We start from the raw sequence: 27,661 nt of genomic DNA on the forward strand, positions 1-27,661 counted from the left end.
TATGATGTTATCCCGAAGTTTTGCGTGACAGACACACCCCTACGGACAGAGTCAGAAGCTGCAGGCTCTGGGTTTCCTGTACAGTCAGTCAACTTCGCTAATAACGACTGCGGATATAACGACAATTCGCGGATAACGACAGAATTTCCATGCCCAGAGCAAAGTCCCATCCAACTGTAATACATATAATGGGACTTCGGGTATAACGACACTACGCGAATAAGGATACTTTTCTGATGCCCCGCCGAGTGTCGGTATACGCGAAGTTGACTGTACTCTTGATCATATCCACCATAAAGGGGGCAAAGACAGGCCGCATTGACGCCATTTTCTCTGATTTGTGCTGAATATTCTTGCAGGGAACGGGCCCTGTTCCACGCCATGCCCTCCACCCCTGGTAAACGACTGCAACAGTAGCTGTGTGTGTCCAACGGGCTCCGTTTCACGTGACGAGTTCGAGCAGAGAGTCGGCATGGTCATGCCAGACTGGGTCACGGCCTGTGTGGAGATAGCATGCCTGGATGCGTGCACAGTCGCCGACAGCAGCAACAACACCAGCAGCAATGATAGCAGCAGCAATGAAACCATCCCCAGTGATAGCAGCACGAGCAACAGCAGCAGCAACAGCAGCAGCAATTGCAGCACAATCAACAACAACACGAACCATATCCACAGTGCCATCTGTGACACTAGCCACCACTCAACCAGCAGTATCGGTATCAATACCAAGTCCATACCCAGCATCAATAGTAACTCCAGCATCAAACCATCCAGCAGCCCCACCACCGCCAGTACCACCCCCGCCGCCAAAGTCCGCACTAACAGTAGCACCGACGCCGAGCTAAGCACTGCTATCACGGCAGACGACCTCTCCGCCTTGCTCCGCTGCCATCTCCGTGCGTATGCGCGCAGTGTTACGACCTGCTCTCAGCCGGGCACTTTCTTGCCCAGCTCCGCTCCGCTGGTGGACACTACGAACACCGTAGTGCTCATCTCAGTTGGCTGCGTTCTCGCGCTGCTCCTCGTTGCCGCGGTGCTCGTAGTGGGCAAGAAGTTCCACGACGGCAAGCTGAGCGTAGCAATGCTGGCCTGGTACGTGCGCGGCGGCAGGGGAAAGTCCCGTGGTCACGGCCGGCGTCCCCGTGGCTACTCGGTGTCGCGAGAGCACACGCGCACGAGTGCGGTGGCGAGGGAGACGCGCCGTAGGACGGAGCTGATCGAGGACGGGGTGGTGCTGGAGGACATGACGATGGCCGTACAGCCGACGGGTAACGGCAGCGTTCAGAGTTCAGTCGGCATGACGAGCGACACAACCACTAACAATAGCACCGCGTGTTTGATGGGCGATATTGAGCGCGTAGAAAGCATTGATCCGATCGGCGTTCGCACTTCTATCCTATCTACCAGCACCGTCCAGACGGATGTACTTCACCAGGACTCCGCAACGAGCATGAAGCAGGACAGTGCGATATCACCGCAGGAATCACTGCTTACCACTCTCAGCTCAACGGTACACGACGAGGACGACACACCAGTGGACATCATCACGCATCCCGTTACCATGGCAGCGGCCCATCACAATCCGCTGAGCTCCGTGGCGACGACCGATGATGACTACGTCGACGACGAATCTCCGTATAGCACGCCATTTGAAGTCCTGAACCGCGCCATTGAGCACTTCACAGAGAGCGTGGCAGCCAACAGCGAATCAACCGCTTCACCTGCATCGGGGCAATCACGCGGAGGTGACGCAGAACAATCAGGCACACAGGCCAAGCGGCCCACAGACCTGGCAACTGATGGCAGCCGGAATGCCGTTCCTGACCTAGTGGTGACCGAGAACGAGTACAGCACACCGTTTGAAGTTCTGAAGGCGTCGCTTGGGGGCGGTGGTCCAGTGGATGCATCGGCACGCACAGGAGACCCAACCTCAACCGATGGTTTAGCAGCAACAGCAGCAGGCGGTGCAGAAAAGAACATCACAGGTCGGGTAAGGTCCACATCAGCCGTGACTGCGCCCGAACTATCATCTCAGAAGTTTGCTCGTCAGGGTCGCTTCAGCCGCTCAATGCGCAGCATTTCGGCAACCAGCCAAGCCAAACGAGTGAACCCGGCAGTTAAACCCATCCCGTACAGTGTGTACAAGAAGACCCATCGCAAGGCTGCGTCGACGACGAATGTGGAACGCACCACCTCACAAAGCGATTCCATGTTGAGCACTACTGGCATGAGTGCGTCGAGCTCAATGCTGGCCACATCGCCGATATCATCCGGGTATGCACCCTTGTCGGACTTTCAAACGACGGCTGTTGTGAACGGAGAACATCAGCAGGCGACACAGCCCGACAGCGAGATGGAAAACTCCGCGCGAGCGGCGAGCGATGAAAGAGCCGATCGCCGGGCGAATGAGGGATTGGCAGCGTGCGGCTCCGATGTCTACGCCGTGCCTCGTAACCGGAACCAAAACAAACACGACGGCGACGACACCGATGGTGATAACACTCCGGCTGGGGACGGCGGCGAAATCCAAGTAAGCGGCGCTGGGATTTACGCTCGCGTCATCAAGAAGCGACGCAACACCGCCCCAGGTGCGGCCATGCTAAGGCCGCTTGCTCTTACACGGCAGAAGCACCGTCAGGCTGGCGAGAGTTCCGAGCTGCATGACATGGCTGCCGGCAAGGATGATGCTGCTCATTCTTCAGAACAGAATCAGTGTTGATGTGCTAGCTGTTGTGAACGTAGAAATCCGGTGGAAGGACCGTGGCCCTGCGGTCTTACTTCCACACACCACACACACACACACACACACACACACACACACACCACACACACACCACACACACACCACACCACGAACACACACACACACACATACACACCACACACATACACACCACACACATACACACACTGTAAGAATGAGTTAGCACGCTTGCAGCTGTGCTCATGCCTGCGTGGTCAGCTGCTCCCCACGGTCACTTGACATCTCAACTGATTTCAATGTCTGCAACAATAGAATATTTGAGTGTGTGCTACATAGCTTTTTGCGCATGTTATGCTGGACACACTATTGTCGCCAAGTTGCAAGAGAAGCATTTAAAAGGTCAGGATAATTATCACTGTGTATGTATGCATGCGGGCACAATTATTATTGTGTGAGTGTGTGTGTGTGTGTTTGTGTGTGTGTGTGTGTGTGTGTGTGCGTGTGTGTGTGTGTGTGTGCGCGAGTGCGTGTTCGTGCGCGTGTGTTTATGGGAATGTGCACGTCCGTGCTCATGTGTCTATGCGAGTGTACAAATTCTTCAGGTTGTACATGTGAGCGTCGTGCACGCACGCACCTCTATACATGTAATTTTAGTTTGATTATTATTTTCTGTGCTTGAACCAACCGAACTCTACTTGAGCCGCCAAATAGGGCAGGCAGATCACATGTTGTCACATTCACCTTTCCAAATCTAAGTCCTTCAAGTGGATGGATAGAGATTTACAGGCGACATCCTGCATGGCACGGTCCGGCAGCAATCATGTCTCCCTTTTCTAAGTACCGCACTTCCCCGAATACACGTCACATCGTTTTCCACTTAACTTCAAAGGCAAAGAAGGGGTGCGACTTACAATCCAGAGTGACTACTGCTTACTTGTGTGTGTGTGTGTGTTGAAACAATAATTATGGCTCAAGCCTGTAAGTGGGAGCACGACTTATAATCGGGAGAATACAGTAAGTGAGGCAAGTAGACAGCACAGGAAGGGAGTTGATAATAATTATGTGTGAAACCATTTGCAGTTTGCAGCAAAAAGCTACGCTAGAGATGAAATCTCAACCGGGGATGATGAATGCTCAAAATGTATCGTCCGAGCACAAACGCACACACACACACACACACACACCTCAGACATGCACATCGCGGAAGCGATGATAGTGAACAGCTATGTTAGACGTAGCATTTTGCACACACACACACACACACACACACACACACACACACACACACACACACACACACACACACACACACACACACACACACACACACACACACACACACACACACAAATACACACCACACAAACACAATATCGTGCGCACACACACAGGGAACAGAGCGTGGCCTATCGAATACCATATAGAGCACATAGACCATGTGGCCCATCCAATGATATCTGTTTATGTTGGTCACCAAGATATGCAGTTGAAGGAACAAGAGTTTTAGAGAACGTAGTAGCCCTTCTTACATGACATGGTATAACTGTCATTGTTCATTCCTCGGCTAGTAATTCTAGTCCGCTATAGTATATACCTGACTTAGCATTAGCATTGATGATAGTAAATGTTACAAATTAGTGGTGGCAACTTCGGCAATGATGTCATGCATAGAAAGATGTTCGCTCCCCACACCGGATCTTGCGCTTTCTGTCGCCTTGACTTGACTGACTCACGACTGCCATCCAGAGCACATGAAAGGGGTTCGATAGTAAATGGCGTGAATTACATCTGATAAGATAAATCCGTCAGTTCATTTTCACAATGGCAATATTTGATAGATCCCAATCAGTTGTCAGATGTGTTAATTAGCATTTTGCATATCCGATGAAAAACTTAGACTGGTACGCTCTGCTCACAGCAACAGACCTCTTGTCATTGCCTAGTGTATTTTAAAGGTAGAACTCCGCTAGCGAATAAACCAGTCATAATTCTAGGTCACTGTTTTAACGCAATCTCATTGTTGGTTGGATCTCAGCGTCTCAGTGATCACGACGCCATCATTGCAGCCTGACGTATCACTGTGTCGATCTCGATGCGTCACTGCATGGAAATTGAATCTTGACGTACATTTACGGATCTGCATGGATTTTGACGTATCACTGGGTGGATCTTGACGTATCACTGCGTAGATGTTGATGCATCACTGCTTGGATCTTGACACATCACTGCTTATCTTGACATATCCAAGCTTAGATCTTCATCTTGTCGTATCACTGCGCGGATATTGATGTATCACTGCGGGGATCTTGACGTATCACTGCTTGGAAATTGGACCTTGATGTACATGTATCACAACTTGGATCTAGACGTATCACTGCGTAGATCTTGATGTATCACTGCTTGGATCTTGATGCATCACTCCGGGAATCTTGATGCATCACTCCGGGGATATTGACGTATCACTGCTTGAATGTTGACGTATCACTGCTTGAATGTTGACGTATCACTGCGTGGATCCCGACATGTCACTGTGTTTATCTTGACGTATCAGAGCTTGGATCTTTATCTTGTCGTATCACTGCGTGGAACTTCACGTATCACTCAGTGGAACTTCACATATCACTCCGTGGAGCTTCACATATCACTGCGTGGATCTTGACGTATCACTGCATGGAACTTCACGTATCACTCCGTGGAGCTTCACGTATCACTGCGTGGATCTTGACGCACCGGTGCGTGGATCTTTATGCATCACTGCGCGGATCTTTATGTATCACTCCGTTGATCTTGACATATTACTGCTTGGTAATTGGAAATTGGATATTGATGTATCACTGTGTGGATCTTGACATACATGAATCACTGCGTGGATCTACACGTATCACAGCATGGATCTTGATGTATCACTCCTTGGAGATTGGATCTTCACGAACATGTATCGCTGCGTGGATCTTGACGTATCACTGCGTGGAACTTGGATCTCGATGTATCATTGCCTGGATCTAGACGTATCACTGCTTGGAATTGGACCTTGACGTACATGCATCACTGCGTGGATCTTGACGTATCACTGCGTAGATCTTGATGTATCACCGCTTGGAAATTGGATTTTGACATACATGTATCACTGCATGGATCTTGACGTATCACTGTGTGGATCTTCCTGCATGAATCTTGATGTGTCACGGGAATCTTGATGTGTCACGGGCCGGACGCTGTGATATTACAGTGATTATAGATGTGCGAATAGAGAATGACGGACACGTTTAGACTTCTTACTTGCCGTGCTGACTGAGGATTTGGTTTCATTCCGTTTTCCTTCCACTCCTGCAGTAGAAACACTGGGCAAAAAGCAACGACTGTTAGCCTCTAGAAATACAATTCACTTGTTTGAGGGAAAGACACAAACGGGAAAAGTCTGAGGAAAACAATTGACTGTCACCATCAGGACTCGAACTAGGGACCCTCGCTTGTAGCCAGCGATGCACTAACCACTGAGCTATGCTGTAGTCAGAAGTACAATTGGTGATTTACTGGTAAAAAAAACTATTTGCCCCATCCCTCACACAAACAAGTCAACAAAGAGGCATCTTTGGATTGAGGAGTACTGGTTTAGAAACAACTGGTTTGAAGCTCAAAGCAGAGCTGCTGTTAGCTCAGAGTAGAGCTGCTGTTAGTCGCCTAATGTACTCGCCCACAATTAACTGCTACTTGTGCCTTTTCGCCACTAGGGACAATGGGGGTGATTCAGCTTCGCTGTCGACATCAACATCACTGAGATCTAAAAAAATGGTCAGCGTCGCTCTGCAGACCCGCCGCCATGGACTTGCTGACACCAGACCAACCTGCGTTATGCAGAGCGATCGTCTGGCCCTGCGAGTTGCTCTAGTGTCACTAGATGCGAACATTGTCAATCTTTGCTCACCAGTTACTTGAACTAGGCCGCCAAACAAGTATTTCAACAAAATTTGAGAAGATAATCGCCACTGGTTTAGGAGTAAAGTTCAGTGTGAACGCACTCGACAAACATTTTTTTCATTCCGTCATTTCTCATCTTTTTTTTTACGAAACCCCAAAGACATGTTTTACCTGATCACGGCAAGTATAACCTCCCAAGAGTGTGCAACTCTCAAATCACGTGTCTAAGGTACGCTTGGTACTAGGTACGTACGAAGGATAGCGTGCACGCAATCCGAACATCTGCCATGATACTGCCGCGGATTTGCAGACGCGCAGGGAGTTTCTGTCACGGAGTGCTTTTTTTATTACCCTGCTGCTCTCTAAAAAACGGGCTGGAAACGTACAACTGCGACACTGCACCACGTAATGTGAGTTTATGCTGTCGGCATACCCCATAGACAGAGCATCAGGAGTTGCACGCTCTTGGTAGCTTTTATGATCTTGGTTCAATGTACATGTATATCATACTGAATACAATAAAAATAAATAAATAAACCGGCGGGTTCGCGTACCGGACAGGTCAAGAACAAGGAGTCGTACAACTCCCTGGGTCAGATTCGGCTCCTAAACGGTGGGAGAGGATAGATCAGATCCACCAACAATAGGCCAAAGGCCTAAATCCCATTTGCCACATCCATGTTTTACTCATGCCAGGCCACGAGTTCCTAATTAACTGTGGGTTGCAGCACGGAAGCGGAAGGATACAATAACACATACCAAACTAGCATCACTCACGCTATATCCTCAAGCTACGCAAGACTTTCAGAGCTCTCCGTTGCACGGCGCAGTACCGAGTTCGAAGCTGCAGAGCTGAGCAGTATGGAGAGTTGCAGCAGAGCGCCTGTGTCACTATCCACAGCCTGCGGTGGTCGTCGGCCGTCAGTGGATTCCGAGACGACCTGGGGTACCGACCGCTCTCCGCGCTACTGCCGGCGTAAGGCTCTTCGACCAGCTGCTGGAAGATGTGAAGTGGCACGGTTGTCTTCGCTGGCTGCCCGTTGGCCTCAGCCTCCAAATCGGCCACCACCTCTCTCACGGCCCGCGTGAATGTTGTGTTGTCTCCTACTCCAGGCCAGAACTCCGCATGACGCAGAGCATAGCTCAGTTCATCCTGTATGCCAGAATCATCTGCACGTTTGTGTAAGACAAGAAACGGGAAGAGGGGGGTTCAGCACTTCTATGCATCTCTCCTTATGTACACATACCGGTACCGGTATCATTCTTTATCCACTGACGATGTTGTGCAGATGTTGTGCCGAACAACGAAACGCCTGGAAAAGTATCGTAAATATTTCTATCTTTTGTGCAGGAATGGACTCAGATGGAGAGCCAAGGTTTAATTTATACAAAAGAGAAACACCAAGGAACTACAAGTTACGCTATGCTGTCCACTAACACCACCAGCTACTAAACAATCAGCTCAGTACCGTCGGCCAGTGTCGTGCAATGTTATCGCATGAACTGATTGTTTAGTAACTGGTGGTGTTAGTGGACAGTATAGCGTAACTTGTAGTTCCATGGTCTTTCTCTTTTGTATAAATTTCTATCTTTATTAGTCATATATACCACTCTTGGTCTAAAAAGGTTACTTTTTGACACGTACATTGTGTTGTCTGGTGAGGAATGGGTTTCTGTGGATTTACATCATCTAGCGACCAGACCGTGATGCTTTCTCACCTGCTAAGGGTCTGGCTCTCACAGAATGGTGGAAAACAACGAATGAGTAAAAAGAATGATGTCGAAGATAGCTTAAAAACACACACACACCATGCACACACACACACACACACACACATACACACACATACACACACGAACACGCACACACGAACACAAACACGCACACACCACACACACACACATAGACTCCCCCCCCCCCACACACACATGAACAAACTTGCTGTAACCGGTTCCATGCTGTTCCAATGTGGACTCTTACCTTCTACAGCACTGCGTCCAGAGCGACCACTGGTGAACGCCTTTTCTCCCAGCAGCTTGGAGCGCTTGCACCAGAAAGAGAGAAAGTGCCAGAGTGCAGCACAGTAGATCTGCCTGCCGTAGCACTGTGATGTGGCAGCAGCCTTCGCATCACTGCTCAGTGCCAGGCTGAGGGACTTCAAGAGGTTTCCTGTGAAATGGGTGACCTGAAGGACAGGGGAAAGCATGGGCACCGCATATACTGTATAACCGGAAAATTTCGGTGGAGATTTATTTCATTTTCGCCGACTTTGGTATATTTTGGAAACTTTACTTCTCCCACTTCTGGAGTCTGGAGTTGAGAAGTGACGTTTCCTAAATGTGAACGTGGCTACATTGGAGTTTGCGGAGAATTAGAAAACTTCGGTACAGGAAATATTTATCTAAAATGAATCAAATAATCTACAAATAATCGACGTGGAGACAACAATTTTATAATAGCAATAAAAAGAACAAATTCTGCAGTCATCGCCACACTACAACGAAGTCATGAAAGTTTACCAGAATTAATTTTCTTGTCACATTCATCAGACTTTCCACTGATGAATGTGACAAGAAAATTAATTCTGGTAAACTTTCATGACTTCGTTGTAGTGTGGCGATGACTGCAGAATTTGTTCTTTTTATTGCTATTACAAAATAATCTACGTGGAGATAAAAGTTGAATAATAGCTATGAAAAGTATGAATGCCGCAGACATCACCACGCAACATGACAATTTGTTCAAGGTTTGGTTTTGTGTGTTTCCAAAATCGATTTTCAAGCTCCGATCATCAGTGGAAATACGGAACTAAAGTGATCAAGGGAAAAACAAAGGTTAAAAATCCAAAGAAGTGTGACACATGACGGGTAACTTGTGGTAAGTATTACAAAAAGTGAGAACTAAGATAAAGAGTAAGTGTGACAAATGGGCATGAACAGTGCAGTGTTCATGAGTTGTTTCCAAGGACAGAATTCAAAGCCAAAAATCGGCGAAGTGCACTCAACAAAAGGAGTCCAGTTCAGAATGCCGTATAGAAGAGAACGAAAATTGTCTCCAAGGTGTGTTCCAGACATGGACACGATGATCTACCAAACATCTGCGAAGTCCACTCGACCCCTAAAGGAGCCCAGTTCAAAATGCCACACGGGAGAGACCGAAAATCCTCTTGAAGTTATGTTCCGGACACGCACACGATGATCTGGCTCCGGGTTCCATATACTCCTAGTTTTGCACGCACGCGCAAGCACACGCCCACCAGCACACGCACACACACACACCACCACCACCATTGACCATTTGATTCCCATCGCCGGAGGCGATGATAGCGATGCCATGGCAGAAGCCATAGCCACTAATGCTGAGATTGCACCATTAAACAGCTTACAAGGCTGAAGAATTGACCACCACTATTCAACCTGGTCTACACCACACAGCTATGAAGTGGCTTTTTCTGGCCAGTGAATCCCTACTTTTTGGTCTTTATTCATTTTTCCCGCACACACATTACACCACATACTCCGGCATGCACTGGCTGTTGGTAACCACCCAGGAGAATGAAAGAAAAGTAGGAGAAGTCTGAGAAAGAGACGAGAACCATGTGTGTCTATAATCATCGGAATCGAACTCGCAACCTCTCGTTTGGAAATCGCTGCACCATATGGGACACACATACACACATACACACACACACACACACACACACACACACACACACACACACACACACACACACACACACACACACACACACACACACACACACACACACACACACACACACACACACACAACAGTCACTGACCATGGACTCAGTCGTGTAGCATGGGTATGCCCTGCACGTGTTGATCACCAACATCCTGAACAACACCAGCCAGCCACACGTCTTGGAGATCCCCGTCGTCACAACCAAGATCGTCTTCTGCTCTGCATGCATCGTCGAACAGAGCAGCCACACCAAGGTTAGAAGACAACCTCAGAATGTTACAGGTAACAAGGTAAGTTACGCTAGGTTACGGTGTTGTTAGGTTCACGATTCCATGTACACACGCACTCACACACTACTGATCTCCATCCCATATATGCACGTACACACGCACTCATACACACATTACTGCAGGCACCCTTTCCTGTTCCTACAGCTTGTTGCTCCCGCACTCTCCCCCTCACTTTCCCGCATTCCCGCATATTTCGTTTGGCCTGGGTAGCTACATTCGCGCTCTCGTTCATTCATTGCCATAGCTACCCAGGCCCTTCATAACCTCGTGCTCTTCAACTCTATCTTTTTCTCTCTCAATCTCGAATCATCTCTCTAATAATTCTGCTATGCCTGTGCTTAACATTGGCTCCCAACACAGGGCTCGAACCCACAACCCTGAGACGTACGGCGCGTTCGAATTCTCACTCTTTGACTTTTCGGGGAGTTTCGTTTTTCTGAAGACGTGGCCTTATTGGCCTCTTCAGAAAAACGAAGCTCCTCGAAGCTCCACAACCTCTTCCGATGGGAGAGGTGGATTACTTCCGAAGAATTTGGAATAGCTACGTCACGTAGTACGTGGAGATGGTTGATCTGATCGCCATGACTGAAACCACTGAAAAACTCTAAAAATATTAATGATAGAAACCGTTCTAATGGGACACTTCAACTAATCTCTTTAAAAAGTTGTTTGAACAGTTGATGACGACAATTAGAGCGCCCACTAAAGCGGGATTCACAGAAGCTTTTTTTGCGATGCGACACGCGATGCGACGTGTTCTGCGACGGATGCGTGCGATGCGAACTCGCGAAATACCATTCACAGAATAAGTCAGCAATGCGACAATGTCTTGCTGATTTGGGTACGTCACCATGATATTCGCGAGGTTTGGTACAAATTGTACAAATTTATAGGCAACTCTTGAGCCTTTGTACAACTTTGCTGTAGAAATGGTCAAAATCGTACACCAAATCGCTTGTCGCATCGCAAAAGTTGAGCCAAGTTCAACTTCTGCGATGGCCTAGTTGCGTGGGGTGCGAGATGGCTGCGATTTGGGGGTTTCCCGGTTTCGCGGCAGTCGCATCGTATGTCGCATCGCAAAAAAGCTTTTATGAATCCCGCTTAAGAGTCTCATGCTCTACTGCTGACCTAGCCTGCAGATTGCATCATAAGGGAAACAGTGACAATGCCACAGACCCCTGGCTGACTAGCAAGGCAAGCTTGTACTACAAGTACTAGAATTCATCACTCATGCCCACCCACTCATGCCCACCCACTCATGCCCACCCACTCATGCCCACCCACTCATGCCCACCCACTCATGCGGTGGAGTTACTTTGCTGGTCAACTCAGCCCCAACCACTCACAAAATGAAGTAGTGACTGTGGTCCATAACCTGCTCATGCCATCGAGGATCTGTTCTGCTAGCTGGATCATCAGTTTGACATTATTATTATTATTATTTGCACCACCACTGAACCAGATCGTAGTGCTAGTACTGGTACACTTGATAATTAGCACTAGCAGTCTATACTAAGGGCGAGTTCAAATTGTCATTCTTTGACTTTTTGAGGGTTTTTATTTTATTTTTTATGGCCTCTTCAGAAAACGAAACTCCTCATCCGATGGGAGATGTAGAGGTATGTGTAGAGTATGGAATAGCTACGTCAATCTGAGATGGTCGATCTGGTCGGACGTCGTTATCGCCATGACATTTGCCCTGAAAAACTCTAAAATGATTGAAACCGTTCTACATGTATTGGGACACTTCCACTGATCTCTTTTAAAAATTTGTTCGAAAAGTTGATGAAGGCAATTCGAACGCCCCCCTTAGTAACTACAACATTGAATTAGTTAGCGGGAACAGCAGCAAATACAAACTAGGACTAGGATCCCGCATTTTTGTTTGTTTGTTTGAAGTTTTATTTCACATCGCGAACCAAACGGGCATTGATGCCCAATATTATGATGGCGATAGAATAGAAAGTGCATTCATGGCCATGATAACACCTAGGCCTGAGTCAGGTAGCATTTCCTTCTAGCATCAGGTTCGGATAGTTTTCCAAGGGTAGCACGGGTATCTGATTGGGTAATGTTTCCACGGTAACACCACAATGCACCACTTCCCTTACACACGGGGTAGACATGCAGAGTATTACATGAACTTGTACACATGCACTGTACATGATGTCATCTGCGACTTCGGGTTTTCTGGTACTATTTTGTACCAGTCTACCCGAGGTCCTCACCGGTACTCGTGCACACCACTACATTAACAACCATAGACACTGACGACAAGTGTCAACACAGGCGACAGCCAGAAAAACGAAACTACCACTTACTCGGCGCGCCCGTAGAGCCGAAGTCAGACAGGTTTCCTTTGACGACCACTGTGGGCGGTAGTGTCGCTTGAACCGTACTGGAGACGGCAACCTTGGTGGCGGTGATGCTGCTGCTGTTGCTAGTAATAGTAGCGGTGGAGGACCAACCCACTTGCCCTGCGTTTGGCGACTTGTCTTTGCCGGGGGTGTTAGTCCCTGTGCTTTGGTATGCTCGCGCAGCGGACGCGAAGGAAGTCGTGGCCGTGCGTGTCGTTGTCGGCGGTATGGGAGGCGACGTACGCTCGGCCAATCGTGGCACTGTGAACGCTACACCGTGCTGCACTGTGGATAGGGTGGTAGGTGGAGCGTCTTGTGCTGCCGTGCTCGTCTTGCGTGGCGGTGACGGCGTTTTGCATTCAAATAGTAGCTCGTCGGTTTCGCTAACAACGTGCACTTTCTCCACTACGCCGCTCAGATGTTCACACTCCTCTACGGAGCTGACGAAAACGACCGAGCCACTGGAACCACCATTCGTGTTGGGTTTGACGCTGGCCGCGAGTCCTCGACCGGGTGAAACCCAAAGGGCAGCGAGAACAACAACAAAAACATTCCAACTGCGGCAATACGCCATGACGAAAAGCTTCTTCGCAAGGACAACGAACTGTGGACACTGTACTCTGACAACATGTGATATTGAAACAGCTGGCGAGGTAAACTCCGCGCGACTGAGCTCATCACCAAGCCAGCGGCGATTGATATGACGGAAGGGAAGCGCGCGACCTTGCCCCTACAACCCGCCTTCGGGCCTCTCTCAGCCGGCGACGAAGGCCTACCGGGCATGCCCTCCCCCGCACCTTTCACTGGTTTCAATCGCCAACCAGCGTGGGGTTCGATCTATGTCTTCTGAAGCGCTAAGCGCGTGTTGATAGTGTTGTGTGCGTGCGTGCATAATATCTCCTATATCCTGTCCGTGTTAGCCTAGCCTGCTTCTCGATCTCGTATCGAGGCTACGAAACGCTTCCGAGAAGGAACGACGAGAACTGACTTCAACAGGTAAAAAACCACGCACTCTTTCAAGGTACCGGGAATAGTTCACGCAATCCAAAGTTTATGTCATGGCTGTGTATCATTGAGGTTATCGTTGACCTCTTCAGTCTTGGGGAGCCTTGTCCTGAGTCACTCCTGACGCGAGATTTATGTGCCGCCGCCGGCGGAGAAGAAGAATACGAGTGGTCAGGGCCAAAGACTTTAGCATTCGGGCGCAGATGGTATGTCTACTTCAAACCTCCTTTCTAAGTAATCGCGCGCACGATCAGGCACGTTGACCGGTAGATCTACGCGGCGCGGTGGTGGCTGGTGACATATGGGTTTACTGGTAGATTACGTGTACCCTTACTCGCGCTAACATGCCATGCCGCGTACCGTAGAACAACGATACGTACATTTACAGTCATGGACACATACAGTGCTGGAAACTGAAATCCGACCCCCTGAGCGGTGGGTTCACATTCTTTGCGACGTGAGACGTGAGACGTCAGGGGGTCGGATTTCAGTTGCCAGCACTGTAGTCGTAGGCATTGGCAGATTCTGCTCGAAAAGCAGTGAAATTGGCAGAACCATACAAACCTTATGGCGGGCAATTCCTCGAATTCTACTCCATTTCTTTATCCACATACCAAACATGCATGAAACTTACCAGAAAAAGTACCGAATTCTGCCGATTTTTCTGCCGGCATTATCCGCAAATGCCTAATGTATGATGTAGTAGTAGAGTAGTAGTAGAATTTATTATTTTACTAGGGGAGTCCCAACAGGCGTTGCCTTTTAATAGGAACCCTGGGTGGATTTTTAACATGTTTACATAAAGAGTAAGAGACGGGGCCTGACGGCTGTCAGTGGGAAGAGCGTTCCATCTGCCTGCCGCCAGGAAAGAAATAGAACGCATGCCATATTGCGTAGAAACAGGCGGAAGAACTAATGCACGCTGTGCCTGGCCGCGCGTGCGAGCCTGGTGTCCAGGCACAGCAGCCCTAAGCTGGAACAAGGATTGGAGAAGGGGACTAGCAAGATGTGGGGTCAAGCAGCGGTACACCAAAACATAGAGTTTAAGATTTATGCGCTGTTCAAAAGAATAGAGATGATATTTGCGGAGAACAATTCAGTAGACATCATACGGGTGATCTCACCCATGGGGTACATGCGAGCTGTTTTTATTATTATGTCTCCTTTATTCACTTCTTTCGAAGGCGATAAGCCAGACCCACCGGGAAATATTTCCATGGGTGGGACAGCAAAAAGAAAGTGAAAAAAATAAAAAAGCCAAAAACCAAAGGGACAAGAAATAGGGGAAGGAAGAGGAAGAAAGGAAAGAAACTCAATCCAAACTCCAACATCAAAACAATAATAAAGAATTTGCAACGGCAGGTATTGTGCAAAGACAGGTATTGTACAAATGATAAGGACGTTGATGTTGTTATGGGGAGTACAAAGGAAATATCTTTATCAGTCGTTATTCAAGTCTCTTGGCTATTGAACATGAAAACGCAGCAGATGTGCATCTACATGTTAAGGAAAGTTCTTAGTATTTTAACCGAACCTTGGATAGCCTTGTATAGTGCAGGCAGGCATAGTGGGATGGTCTAAGACCATGATTGAGAAACAGAGGGTGCCAGGTTCAAGTCCTGCTTGGAAGCGGAAGGATTTTTTCTAGCCGTGCTGCGACCCACAGTTAATTGGGAACTCGTGGCCTGGCACGAGGAAAACATGGAAGCAGTGAATGGGATTTTCGGTCTTTGACCACTTGCTGGTGAGCTGATCTACTCACCTCCCACCGCTTTAGGAACTGCATCTGCGCCTTGATCCTTGAAGGGTGGTGGCGTTCCTACGGATGCGGAAAACCCGGCTTCCAGCCGAGTCTCACGCGAACCGTGAAATTTTAATTTTGGATAGCCTTCTGTTGCACAATAGCCAGGTCTCCTCCCTGCACAGTCCGGAGGCATTGAGGAGTCTCCCCCACCAAGCCTCCCAGGGCACCGGCAACCACAGGGACCACGTCAACCTGGGTGAGGGACCAAATTCTGGAAATCTCCCGCTTCAAGTCATAATATTTCGAGCGCTTTTCAGCCTTATTCTTATTGATTTTGTTCTCACCAGGAACGCTGATGTCTATAATGTATGCGATGCGCTCCTTGTCATCAACAATGAGCAGATCAGGCCTGTTTGCTGATAGTTTCAGGTCAGTTGGGACCGAATACTCCCAATAGAGCCGATACCGATCACTTTTGACCAATGCCTTGAGCTGGTGGTCGAATCGTGAAGCACCAGCAGGTAGATCTCGTGCTCTACACATTTCGAAGTGCACATACTTTACTATCCGGTTATGACGTTCGATGTAACTAGTCCGAGCAAGACCTGGGCAGGCACTGACAATGTGGTCAATTGTTTCTAAGCTGCCCTTGAAAAGCCTGCAATTGGCATCAGTTCGAGCAATGGACTTCATTATGGCGTATTGGTAATTTTTCGTTTTGAGGGATTGGTCTTGTGCTGCCATAATCATGCCTTTAGTTGAAGGTTTCAGTGTTCTTGATTTCAGCCACATGAAGGTAAGCTCCTTATCGAGGCGATTTTCCTCCAAGCGGATCCAATATCTCCCATGCAGCGGCATAGTGGAAAGTGTTTTGGATTTTCGCTCTGCGCACGCTTGTTTAATGGTATGCTTATTGGGTAAAGCTGGTCCAGCTGCTGGCAGATCCAAACTCATTATTATATTATTATGTTGGAGCAGAATGCGAGCACATTGAAAAACAGAATCCATCAAATTCTCGAGTTATCCGCCGGGGCCTAGAGGTGGGAACCTCGTGCTACTTGTGCGTTCGGGTCCCGTCATTCGCGCTTCAGGTGAACCAGTTCATATTATTTGGGGACAATGCACCAGTTATAATTTCGTACTTTTACGACGGGGTGCTGCACCCCCAGTAAAGGCTGAAAGAAGCATCCGTCATCATCAACCGTGCGCACGTTGTGTGTGAGATTGTGGCGATTGCCCAGCAGACCAATCTACCATACACTATTGCTTGTCTTGTTACTTCTTCTAGAGTGCTGGCAATTGAAATCCGACCCCTGAGCGACGCGTTCACATTCTAGCGGTCTCTATTTCGAACGTTTACGATTCCGTGTTGGGTTTTTGCAAAACAGATGAGACGGTGCCCAAGGATGGATTCCTCTAGTCTGTCTGTAAGTTTTGTTTCATGTAGAGAGCGAGCACACGTCCACTGCGCACCCGGTCCTTCCCCCTCCCCCCTTGAGGTAGGCGAGAGCGCGTACTGACGCACATTACGACAAAGTAACTAAAATTACTACAGTATTCGCGAGAATGAAATTCAAGTTAGTGTCCTCCACACAACTTGCAGAACTAAAGCGTACAACAATGACGGTAGGGCAAGGGCACACCAGGAAATCGCGATGGTGGAAAGGAGCACCACTCCAATGTATATACTTTATTTTCCCACTCTCCCTCTCTCTCTCTCACACACACACGAACACAGACACACACACACACACACACACACACACACACACACACACACACACACACACACACACACACGCACACACATACACGCCTGCTCCCAGTCAATTATGCCGACGTGAACCCAATTGGGGACGGGTTCGAGAATAATATAAATAACATTTCGTTGTCTTGAACATGAATTTGCCAAGGTGATAGTGAATATCACAGGTTCCCTACGATAACAGCCTACAGAATGGACGGACTTAGATGTAGATACATGTACATGTACATGTACATGTAATCTGGACGATTTCATTATATAATATGAGGATTTGCTACAAGGACAAGGTACATGATTGTACTTCTCAGGTCAAATTTTTGACAGGTTTTGGGACAGGCCCAGGCCTCGTAGTAGGTGTCAGCAGGATCACTGTCAGCTCGGGAACTATACGGGCCATGCTTAATAAACTTTACCACACGAAGGCAAGTCCTCACTGAGGCAGCTTGGTCGAGTTTCAGACTCTGAAGAATCGTGTCAGGACTATGACCTCGGATTGGCCCCTCATACATCCTGTTACACCATGTTACGTGTGCATGTACATGTAGGTGGCATTCGGCTGCGCACAGTATGACGGAGCTTACTCGGCTTTGTGAATTTTGTTCTTTAGACACACAAGGTGACCCTCGTGGCACAGAAGCCTAGCATCATGGCAAAGCAATACTAGTGCCAGCTGACCTCGACAGTCCCGTCATGACTGTAACTCCGCATGCTAGATGAAGCTACCTGTAGGTCTGATGTGCCAGTCGTACCTTGCCCGGTATAATTGAAAACAAAGTGTTCCAAGATCTGGACATCCTGAGCTGAACGTATATCCATTCAAAGCGGCTCCAGGTGGTCTCCCAAAGGAACTAACTTCCTTCTGGCCGTATGGATCCAGATTGCTGGCGGTGGATCGTAGAGACTCTGAGAGAGACTCTATGAGGATTATTATGCGCCTTGTCCCCACCTGCACAGTATTTCCCGCTAGACCTCTGTCAATGAGACGCACAGAAGAAAGGTAAAATGGCTACTGTTGCACTGGTTCGGCAATGCGTAGTGTTCGTAATCTAAACTGACGAGTAGACAGAAGTCAAGTGAAGAGGGGTTGCCTTGCCCGTACAAGTGGATAAGTCAGTCAGCAGCGATTGTGGAGAAACTCGGCGAAGGTAGGTCTATTCAAACCAACAATATACTGCATTTAAATCATATTACGGACTCGGATGGAGAGCGAAGGATAAAATTTATTGTATAGAAAAGAAAAAGCACCAGAGAACTACTAGTTACGCTATAATGTCCACCAACGCCACCAGTTACTATTATGAAGATGTACCGGTTCTGCTGGATAGGGCAGATTCTCGGCCTGTCAACAACGCTTCTAATGGCTTTTTTATATTTTTTTACAATACTCCAGATGGCCAATCGGATTCACCACAGCAAGCAAGCATGTTCTGAAATATCGCTAGGCGAGGGCAGCTCATATACTTCAGTATACAGTATACACACAGATCATCCGTACTCATAGTCATACGCCTGAAGCGATGATAGCAAACAAGCCATGTTAGACATAGCAACGTGTGATGGGATTACGCCAGTCAACCGCTTGCAAGGCTGATAAAATTATTTGATCTCCTGGTCTACACCACACGGCTAGGTGAAGCGGCTTTCCCTGGCCAATGAGTTCCTATTTTTAATTATTTAATTTTTTTAAAGCACACATGCACCCATGGGCACGCACACCTCCATAAACTCACACATACAGACACGCACGATGTACATGTACATGTACATGTACATGTACATGTACATCCAACGCACACACAAACACACACGCGCGCACACGTACATGTACATGTAAAAACTAGGCATTTCCCAAACGGCCCGATTTTTTCGCCTAGTCTGCTTTTTGATCGGCTAAGAAAATGTCCAAATTCGGTCATATTATGAGCCCCAAAGTCAGAATGCGGCTGAAAGCGGTACTCGCAGTCGCCTCTCTCAGTAAACGTCACTACATGTACATGTACATGTAGATGTGAATGAAAATGTAAACGTCACTACATCTACATGTACATGTACATGTAGATGTGAATGAAAATGTACGTTTACACGCAGACTGTAGAGCCTCTAGAACATCCATTTCCGGTGAATTCAGCGCCAAATTTGTAAATTCGGTGCAATTATCGCCGATTTCTTGACATGGAGCCATTGATTTCGGTGTCTTTTCCTGCTGACCATTTTCGGAAGTGCCTCAAGTCGCAGTTATCTTTGGCGGATGACGGTTACAGAAATTGTTTTTTCATTATTTTTGAATAGGGCATTCCCACAGGCCTAAGGCCTACTCACGGGGTACCGTATAATGTTTTTGTATGGCTGAGGGGAAGTCTGATAGCGTGGAGGAAATACGAACAGAAGCAGGGAGTGAATTCCAGCGGGTTTTTTTAAGAGGCAAAACTGATTTTGTCATTTGAATGCTGTTGAGGCACTAAAACATCGATTCTCGGCGAATTAAGTTCGAGACTTGCGTATTCGGCGACAAGATCGGTGATTTCTTCAAAGCAACTGTTTTCGGCCCATTTTTCGGCACGCCGATTTGGGAAAGCCTAGTAAACACCCACACGCACACACCCACATGGATAAACTATGTCCTGTTTTTTCTCCCTTTTCTTTTCCTTGCAATTGAAGGTTTCCGGCACAGAATAGCTAAGCTTCACCAAACAATGGAGAATGCCATTCGGGATCATAGAAAGCAAACTTGCCAGTTGATGACATGCGCCGGATTCATGTTTCTTGTATCCGCCTCACTTGTTGCTGTGCTGTGGGTCCTTATATCACCTAAGGCGCCGTTCTGGAGTATTATCGGATTCGTCGTCACCATTTGTTTGTTTGCTGCTGGACTGAGGGAATGCGTGGCGTGGAGAGCGTATGTATCGAAGCTCAAAGCTCTGAAAGACACCTGCCAATCCATCCCTCTGGACCATGAAGACGTGCCTGCCGCTTGGGATCCACGTCGCGATACTGACCCTACAGGCAACCAGGAAGCCAACTGTGACGAACCAATTCCCTCATTTATAGATGCATGCAAAATCAAAGTAGAAACCGATGTCTAGGTATGCGGGCGGGGGCCCTTACCCCTCCTCTACATACATTTCTGTTTGCCAAACTCTCTGCTTTGAGGTGAAATGAACAAAGTGAAGTATGGACCACCCAACTGAGTCTTTTTTAGCTTCTCCGTAACCTTGCCAATGACTGAATATACAATAGAAAAACCAAAGACTCAGTACGTTACAATTATGTTCATGTTTATCACTCTTCTATATCGACCTCCACTAATTCTCGTGATCCTTGACTGGTCCTATATTACCCATATCGCAACAATATCGACCGCTTGTATCGACCACTTTATATAATAGGCATTGTAATCTTTCGGCTTTGGAGGGACTTAGAAATTTTCTCTCCACTTCAAAAAGAAAATTGAAAGAAAGAAGACAAAGGAAGAGAACAAGCGGGATTTGAACCCACAACAGTATGAATCTCAAGCAACCCCTCATCTTGGTCAATATCCTATACATATCAACTAGTCTTGTGATATGAATGGTAAAGATGTTTCTTACCAGAAGTAACTGTAGAGCGCTAAGGGTATTGATCATATGGGCCTCTTGAACTGATCCTCAACTCCCAAAACTAGCCCATCTCTGTTTGTTGTGCCCTAGAGTAGAAATTTTTCTTGTTTCACCTTCATTTCGGACAACGGCTTTGAAGTCGCTACAGTAGACGATCAATGCCTCATAATTGCGGAAGCATGATAGTAGCGACTGACTATCCTTGTTTGTTGTTGTTCTAAGAAGATCCATGATATAAATACCTTTGCAAACCTGAGATCGGGAAAATGACAGAAAATGTATGCAATGTAGCCGTGTGGCATGCAACAAATCAAAATGTACTTCAAAGTAGTTTTGGGTGCCTTGCACTACCCTGCAAAAGGCGGCAGCATAGCACACCGTCAGGCCACGTTGTCGGGCGGGACGCCTGTAGGTCTACTCCCACGTGGATATCGGCACGGTCCCAACCAAATCGAGAAGGTTAGCAGGTATGGATGTAGCAAGCACAGGCTCTTGGGAGTCTTGGCTTCCAAAAATACCAATGAGTCATACTTCTCAGGTTGTACTGCTGTAAATCATACCAGGAGTGCTGGGGCTCGCAATGCGTGCCTAGTAAAGAACCCATTGCTAAAACGATTGAGTCGGGATCATGCGTGGCGCCAGCGCGGTTCACACCGTCAGCAGCATTGCGGCCCTCACAGGCAGAGCTCAGAACCGCGTTCTGGTTCCCTTGCACAATATAAGTGGTCAATGCCATTTTAGTTTGGAAATACTCTACCACTGCCACAATGCGACTCTCATCCGCTCTGTTTGTCGTTCTCTTGGCTTGCTGCACGTATCCTACTTCTGCTTCCTCAAGCAGTGGCGGCTGCATCGCAAGGTACTTCGAGGCTGCAGGGTTTACCCAACACTATGCGAAGTATTATGAAGGTGTTTTTGCCGCCAGAGCTGTCGATGCAGACGCTGTATCCAACACGCATCGCTCTCTGCTGCCGCTGATGGGGATAAGGAAGACAAATGATATAGAGCGGCTGACAAAGTGCTTCTCCCGATCCGAAGACACAGCGTGTATATCATACGTACCCTGTGGAGGTCACGGGCACTGCCGACTTGTAGATACGAGCAGCGGCAAGACGAAAGCTTACAAATGCCAGTGCAACCCTGGCTATTCGGGTCTATCGTGTACGATGGATGCCTGTTCGACGCCGTACAGTAACGGATCAATGCCCCGTTGTGAGAATGGGGGAACTTGCCATCGCCTGCTCCGAGCACCATACTTTGCATGCATTTGCCCTGAACGATTCACAGGACAGCACTGCCAACGGGCGAAGCAGTACTGCTTGCCTAATCCGTGTGCTCATTCCGGTAGGTGTCGGCAGTTGGAGAGCGGGTACGTGTGCGATTGTCACAGGGGGTATGGAGGTGCTCAATGCCAAAATCAACTTTTAACTGCCGGAGAGCTCGATACTCGATTCAATTCACTTCAGAGGAAGTTAAACGAGGTTATTTCTACCATAACCACGCGCTTTCATACCCTACAGCAAAACATCACTTCAGCAGCTCAGAGCGCACGTTTGCCGTTCGGCTTCAAGGTGATTCGGAAACTATCAACCTGGCACCAAGCAATGTTCGAGTGCTCAAAGCTTGGTGGCCATCTTGCTGTTCCTCGCAATACGAGCGAGGTGTGTCTTGTACGAGCATTGTATCCGTCTGGTACGCTATGGATGGGCGCCAGCGACTCCAGAACTGAAGGAGTTTGGAGGGATGTGGCCGGGGCAGTGTTGTCGTTCAACCATTGGGCGAGCAGCCAGCCCGACAATTATTCGGGTACTGAAGACTGCTTGGAGCTTTTGCCGAGCAGCCGGGCGAGCTCCACAGGTAACTGGAATGACGATCAGTGCTGGGCTTACAAGTCAGCATTTCTCTGCCGCTTCGCGTGATCAAATAACTAAGTGCCCAGTTTAAGTAGTGTGTATATATACTTTGTACATGTGAATTGGTTTGTTGCAGAATCGAATTGATGTGGACAACAAACATTTTGAAGTTACTTTCAGTACATTATAAGTGTTAAATGTACAATATAGGGGCCTGACCCATTTTGTGCTGTGCATGTGAAAGCAAATCTCAGCCATTTTCGGTAGCAGCTGCGGTAGCCAACGATCCTCAAATAGACACAGAGTATATTCTCAACAATATTCACATTCAATGGATTCATACTCCTTGAATGCATCATACATCATAGCCCAATTAAACACATCAGTTATGCTAGAACCATCATTCGGTTGCCAGCGGTAGTACCAAGAACTAGATTGCAGGCAGTTTATATCCTACAAGTGGCTTGGCTCTCTTATTCCGTGTGCTCGTGGTATCACCATAGACGAACACCTCCTTTTCTCAACTCTTTTCCTCTTCTTCAATTAAGCAATTTATCTAATCCTTCTTTTCAATTTTATCCTCTTTCTTTACCCCTCAGTAGAACCGATGTAAGTACAGTGCTGGTCAGACGACTTTAGGAACTCAATGACAACCTCCCCCTATTGTTGGAAATCAATGACACAGTAATATCATTCAATACTGGGGAAAAATGGCAGAACCTGGGTCTTTTTCTGGTATGTTTTATCCATGTTTTGGTTCGTTGATAAAGAAATGGAGCATAATTCTCAGAAGTGGTTGCAATAAGGTTAATACTGTTCTGCAAATGTTACAGCCTTTTTTTCGAGTGTTACGCGCCAAGAGCTACCGGTTCCGGACGGATATAGGAGATTGATGTGCAATTTACCTCGCCAAGTCTCTTGTCACAGTAATTATCTTCAGTGACGACTTCAGGCTGAGGACGTTGAAGATGACAATGTAGAGGTTTGAAGAATATTTGTTGAATTTTCTTGAGCCGACTGTCTGAGCTGTTCCTCGCTTCGACGACTGGGCCGGCGGGTGCCGCTCCCGGTCCGTCGGACGTCTTGCCATTTTAAAATCTCGTCGCTCATTACCCAGAGTCCCTTCAATAAAATACTAAGCTCTTCCTCACGAGAAGGAAGAGAAGAGAAACATAACTTTCCCCAGCCAAAAACATGGACAATGCTCTTCTGAAAATACATTCATTTTATTCAATTACGACATTCCTGAATCCCGCTCTGTGTGTCCATGGACAACGTTCCAATAGGATCTAGGCGCTCTGCTAAACATCTCGGGGTAGAGCTCAGTGATGGTTTGAAGTTAGTTCATCGGCCACTTTCACACTATCTTCAGGAAGTTTCAGCAACGTTTTATTTATATTATTCTTCATGGGCCGACACTTACCACCCACACACATTGCCTTCCTGTATACGTCTTGTGCACTTGAAGTACTGTACGTCCAGCGAGTATGCCATTCCTATCTGTTCACTTTATAGGATCAAATCTGCTCAGTTATGTACTCTAGGCTACGTTTTGCCGGCGACTCCTGTGGTCTGCGAAAATAGACTTGACAACTATGAATTCAACTCGGATACGGAGCCAATAAATATAATTAAAATAGAAGAAATCACATGGAAACGAGTTATGAAGCAATTATCCACGACTGTAACAAGACAACAAGCATTCAGAAAGTGCGATAACAGGGCACAAATCTGACATGTTACTGAGATATGACCATGACGGGACCATTAATTTTATTAACATGACAATGCGGTCTAACTACCATTCGAAGCTGCAAAGCAACAAACCACCCAACTTGGGTGGGTCAGCAATATCAGAGATAAAGACAGAGGGAAGCTTTGTGAAAATAAATTGTACAAACCGGACAACAATATCTAACTACATGTAAAAATTAAAATACAGTAAATTATCGCGTCCGGTCCCGAAGGGAACTCACGACGGCGGCTAACACCCGATAAACCCTACTAAGTACATGAAGGTCTCATGTAACTAGGTCTCATTTTAATTACAACTATGAATCATAATCGAATTTGAATACATCCACTGTGTCACTTGAACCCCTGCAATTTCGCGGTATGTCTTCATTTCTTTGGTTGTTTTATTACATCGATTTCCATTCAGACAATACATTTCCCTCGCTTTCCGATTAACATCTCACGTAGTGCCCGTAGGCCTAATTTTTTCATCACTTTTTGCGGAAAACTAGTGCACTTTGCAACTGTCTCCCACCCCCAATGACTACTTCCCTAACCGACTTCAAGCTGCCCATGATGTCTAAGTGTATGGAGTCCATCGTGAACCGCAGCCTGTCCAACTTCCTGAAGAAGAATGACATCCATTCTCACAGGCAGTTTGGCTTTCGCACTGGACTGGGAACCTCTGATCTGCTGATTGCTCTTCAGCATGAGTGGAGCCTTGCAGCTGCCAGTGGAGGCCTCGTCAGGGTACTCGCAGTAGATATTGCCGGGGCCTTCGACAAGGTCTCGCACAACGGCGTCCTCCACAAGGCTGAGCGGTGCGGCATAAGTGGCCTCCTCCTTGCCTGGCTCCGGAGTTACCTGACAGACCGCCCCATCCGTGTCGTCATAGGTGGCCAGTCTTCACCGACCCACCGAATCCAATCTTGCGTGCCACAGGGCAGCATCCTCGGCCCCATCCTCTTCCTTCTGTACGTCAACGACGCAGAAGACCACCTGCCTGATGGGGCGAAGCTGGCTGTATACGCCGACCACACAACTCTCTACAAGTGCATCACCACCCGACTCAGACTGCCAGAAGAGACAGCAATCCTCCAGCAGGCAGTAGACTCACTGGCAGTATGGGGAAGCAGGTGGAGGATCAAGTTCTAGCCCACAAAGTCGCAGGCATTGACCATCAGCCACCACCGCTCGCCAACCCCCCCCCCCCCCGAACGCAATACGCTTCCAAGGAGCAGTCGTGCCAGAAGTAGAGGAGCTCAAGCTTCTTGGCGTCACCTTCGACAGGCAGCTGGCATTCCGCAGCCATATCCGACAGCTTGCAAGTACGCGGAGCCCAGCGGCTCGGCTTCCTCCGTAAGGCATCGGCTGTGCTTGACCCAAAGCACCGGGCAATCGTGTACCGTGGCTTTGTCCGCCCTGTATTAGAGTATGGCTTGCTGGTGTGGATGAGCGCAGCCCCCACCACCTTGGCCCGCCTCACTGCCATCCAGCGCCGTGCCCTGCACATAATTGGGGATGGATCATACCTCCCGAGCCTCGACATTCGCCGTACCGTAGCAGGGCTCTGCTTTCTGTACAAGCTGCACTTTGTGGAGGGTCCGGACGTGGTGAAAGCCATTCTGCCACCATCAGCAGCCGCACCGCAATGCCGCATGTCTACTCGTGAGACAACCAGATCTGCAACACATCATCCATCGCAACTCACCAGTATTCTTCCTCCCCAGGCACGAAAAAACACGCTCCGCTCATTTCCCCACTCCCTCATCGCCACGTGGAATCAGCTCCCACCTACCCTTCTGCAGTCTCCCCCTTCTCGCAGAGGTATGGACATTTAAATAACCGACGAGGAGACAACAGTCGTAAAATAGCAATGAAAAATATCAATTGTGCACTCATAACCATGTATAAACAATTAAAATGAAACAATTCCAGAACGTTTTCGTGTGACCATCATCAGTGGAACATCGTCACATAGTAAGAATCACTAAAACAACCAGCTATATAGCTAGAGTAATATGAAAAGAAGCGTGAGAATGCAGCACAGCTAGCGGTTATGCATAACGCGTGTAGTGTGAACCTTTGCAGTGTATCTACTACTGCTACCATTCTCAGATACACTGCAAAGGTTCACACTACACGCGTTATGCATAACCGCTAGCTGTGCTGCATTCTCACGCTTCTTTTCATATTACTCTAGCTATATAACTGGTTGTTTTAGTGATTCTTACTATGTGACGATGTTCCACTGATGATGGTCACACGAAAGCGTTCTGGAATTGTTTCATTTTAATTGTTTATACATGGTTATGAGTGCACAATTGATATTTTTCATTGCTATTTTAGGTATGGACATGTTCAAGAAAAACGTCAACGACCACTTGCCGCGCAGCAAGTGGGAGTGGGCCACAGACAGGCTATGATCTCTGCCAACACACCAGCCTAATTATACTGACCGCACTCCAGCTCCCTTCTACCCCTCTTTGATCCCCTTCGCTCAGCCTTAAAATCCGATTATCAGTTCACTCCATCTTCCTACGGTGCACTGCTTTTACTATTGTTTTGTCCTATCCCAATCTCAAATTCTCCCCATTATCGTTTGCAAAGCCGGTGCTCCCCTCTTGGATGCACATGTTTCTTTTCTCCTATGTATCGGCGCACAGGAGTAACGATGATTCCAAGACCTTTGGTCGGAGGAGTTACTTTTGCCCCGCCCCCACTTCCATCCAATATGCCACCGCCCCCGCTGTGCAGCATCTGATGGTACTGTGGTATTCAGTAAAAAAAAGAAAAAAAGCGTCATTTACATATTTTACAATGCAAAGTATCAGTACGAAGCTCGGTTGAGGTCGTCGTCGAGCTTCACCGGCAGGGTGATGCGAGGGCGGCCTCTCCACCTGTGGGCGATTGCAGAGCCTGGAAGATCTGGAGCACCTATCAGACGTAGCTGCAGTTCGAAGCGAATGGAGGCAGCTACTGGATATGA

The 27,661-nt window shown here is 47.8% G+C and overlaps 3 protein-coding genes across 4 annotated transcripts in view; 2 read left to right on the forward strand and 1 right to left on the reverse strand.

Moving 5' to 3' along the window:
- The window catches only part of LOC135824493 (mucin-2-like), a 13,339-nt gene extending 9,696 nt beyond the window's left edge, over positions 1–3,643 (forward strand). Inside the window, exon 4 of the mRNA XM_065337227.1 lies at positions 360–3,643. Within this exon, the coding sequence (XP_065193299.1) occupies positions 360–2,719 (2,360 nt within the window). The 3' untranslated portion in view covers positions 2,720–3,643. The remainder of the gene's footprint in view (positions 1–359) is intronic.
- Positions 3,644–4,473: 830 nt separating this feature from the next.
- On the reverse strand, positions 4,474–13,634 carry LOC135824494 (uncharacterized). 2 transcript variants are annotated; one of them, XM_065337229.1, is made up of 5 exons: positions 12,940–13,634; positions 10,426–10,547; positions 8,604–8,808; positions 7,400–7,792; positions 4,474–6,031 (listed from the first exon to the last, which is right to left on the reverse strand). In XM_065337229.1, the coding sequence occupies exons 1-4, from the start codon at positions 13,547–13,549 to the stop codon at positions 7,401–7,403; spliced, it is 1,329 nt and encodes a 442-aa protein (XP_065193301.1). In that variant the 5' UTR covers positions 13,550–13,634; the 3' UTR covers positions 4,474–6,031; position 7,400. The 2 variants fall into 2 exon arrangements, with proteins under 2 accessions (XP_065193301.1, XP_065193300.1); XM_065337228.1 differs by having other exon boundaries at positions 4,474–6,045.
- Positions 13,635–21,784: 8,150 nt separating this feature from the next.
- On the forward strand, positions 21,785–23,744 carry LOC135824623 (sushi, von Willebrand factor type A, EGF and pentraxin domain-containing protein 1-like). Its single transcript, XM_065337354.1, has one exon. It carries the CDS (start codon positions 21,853–21,855, stop codon positions 23,002–23,004), a length of 1,152 nt encoding a protein of 383 aa, XP_065193426.1. The 5' UTR covers positions 21,785–21,852; the 3' UTR covers positions 23,005–23,744.
- The last annotated feature ends 3,917 nt before the right edge of the window (positions 23,745–27,661 follow it).

This window comes from Sycon ciliatum, chromosome 9 (assembly GCF_964019385.1).
Source record: "Sycon ciliatum chromosome 9, ocSycCili1.1, whole genome shotgun sequence".
In the NCBI taxonomy this organism is placed as follows: domain Eukaryota; kingdom Metazoa; phylum Porifera; class Calcarea; order Leucosolenida; family Sycettidae; genus Sycon; species Sycon ciliatum.

Bases quoted from the DNA above. Each gene is read 5' to 3' on its own strand.
- LOC135824494 (XM_065337229.1), bottom strand. From the start codon at position 13,549: ATGGCGTATTGCCGCAGTTGGAATGTTTTTGTTGTTGTTCTCGCTGCC. The intron at 8,809-10,425 runs GTCAGTGACTGT...CCTGTCCTTCAG, and splicing joins GCTACACGACTGAGTCCATG to GTCACCCATTTCACAGGAAA. The intron at 7,793-8,603 runs GTAAGAGTCCAC...ACAAACGTGCAG, and splicing joins TGGACGCAGTGCTGTAGAAG to ATGATTCTGGCATACAGGAT.
- LOC135824623 (XM_065337354.1), top strand. From the start codon at position 21,853: ATGCGACTCTCATCCGCTCTGTTTGTCGTTCTCTTGGCTTGCTGCACG.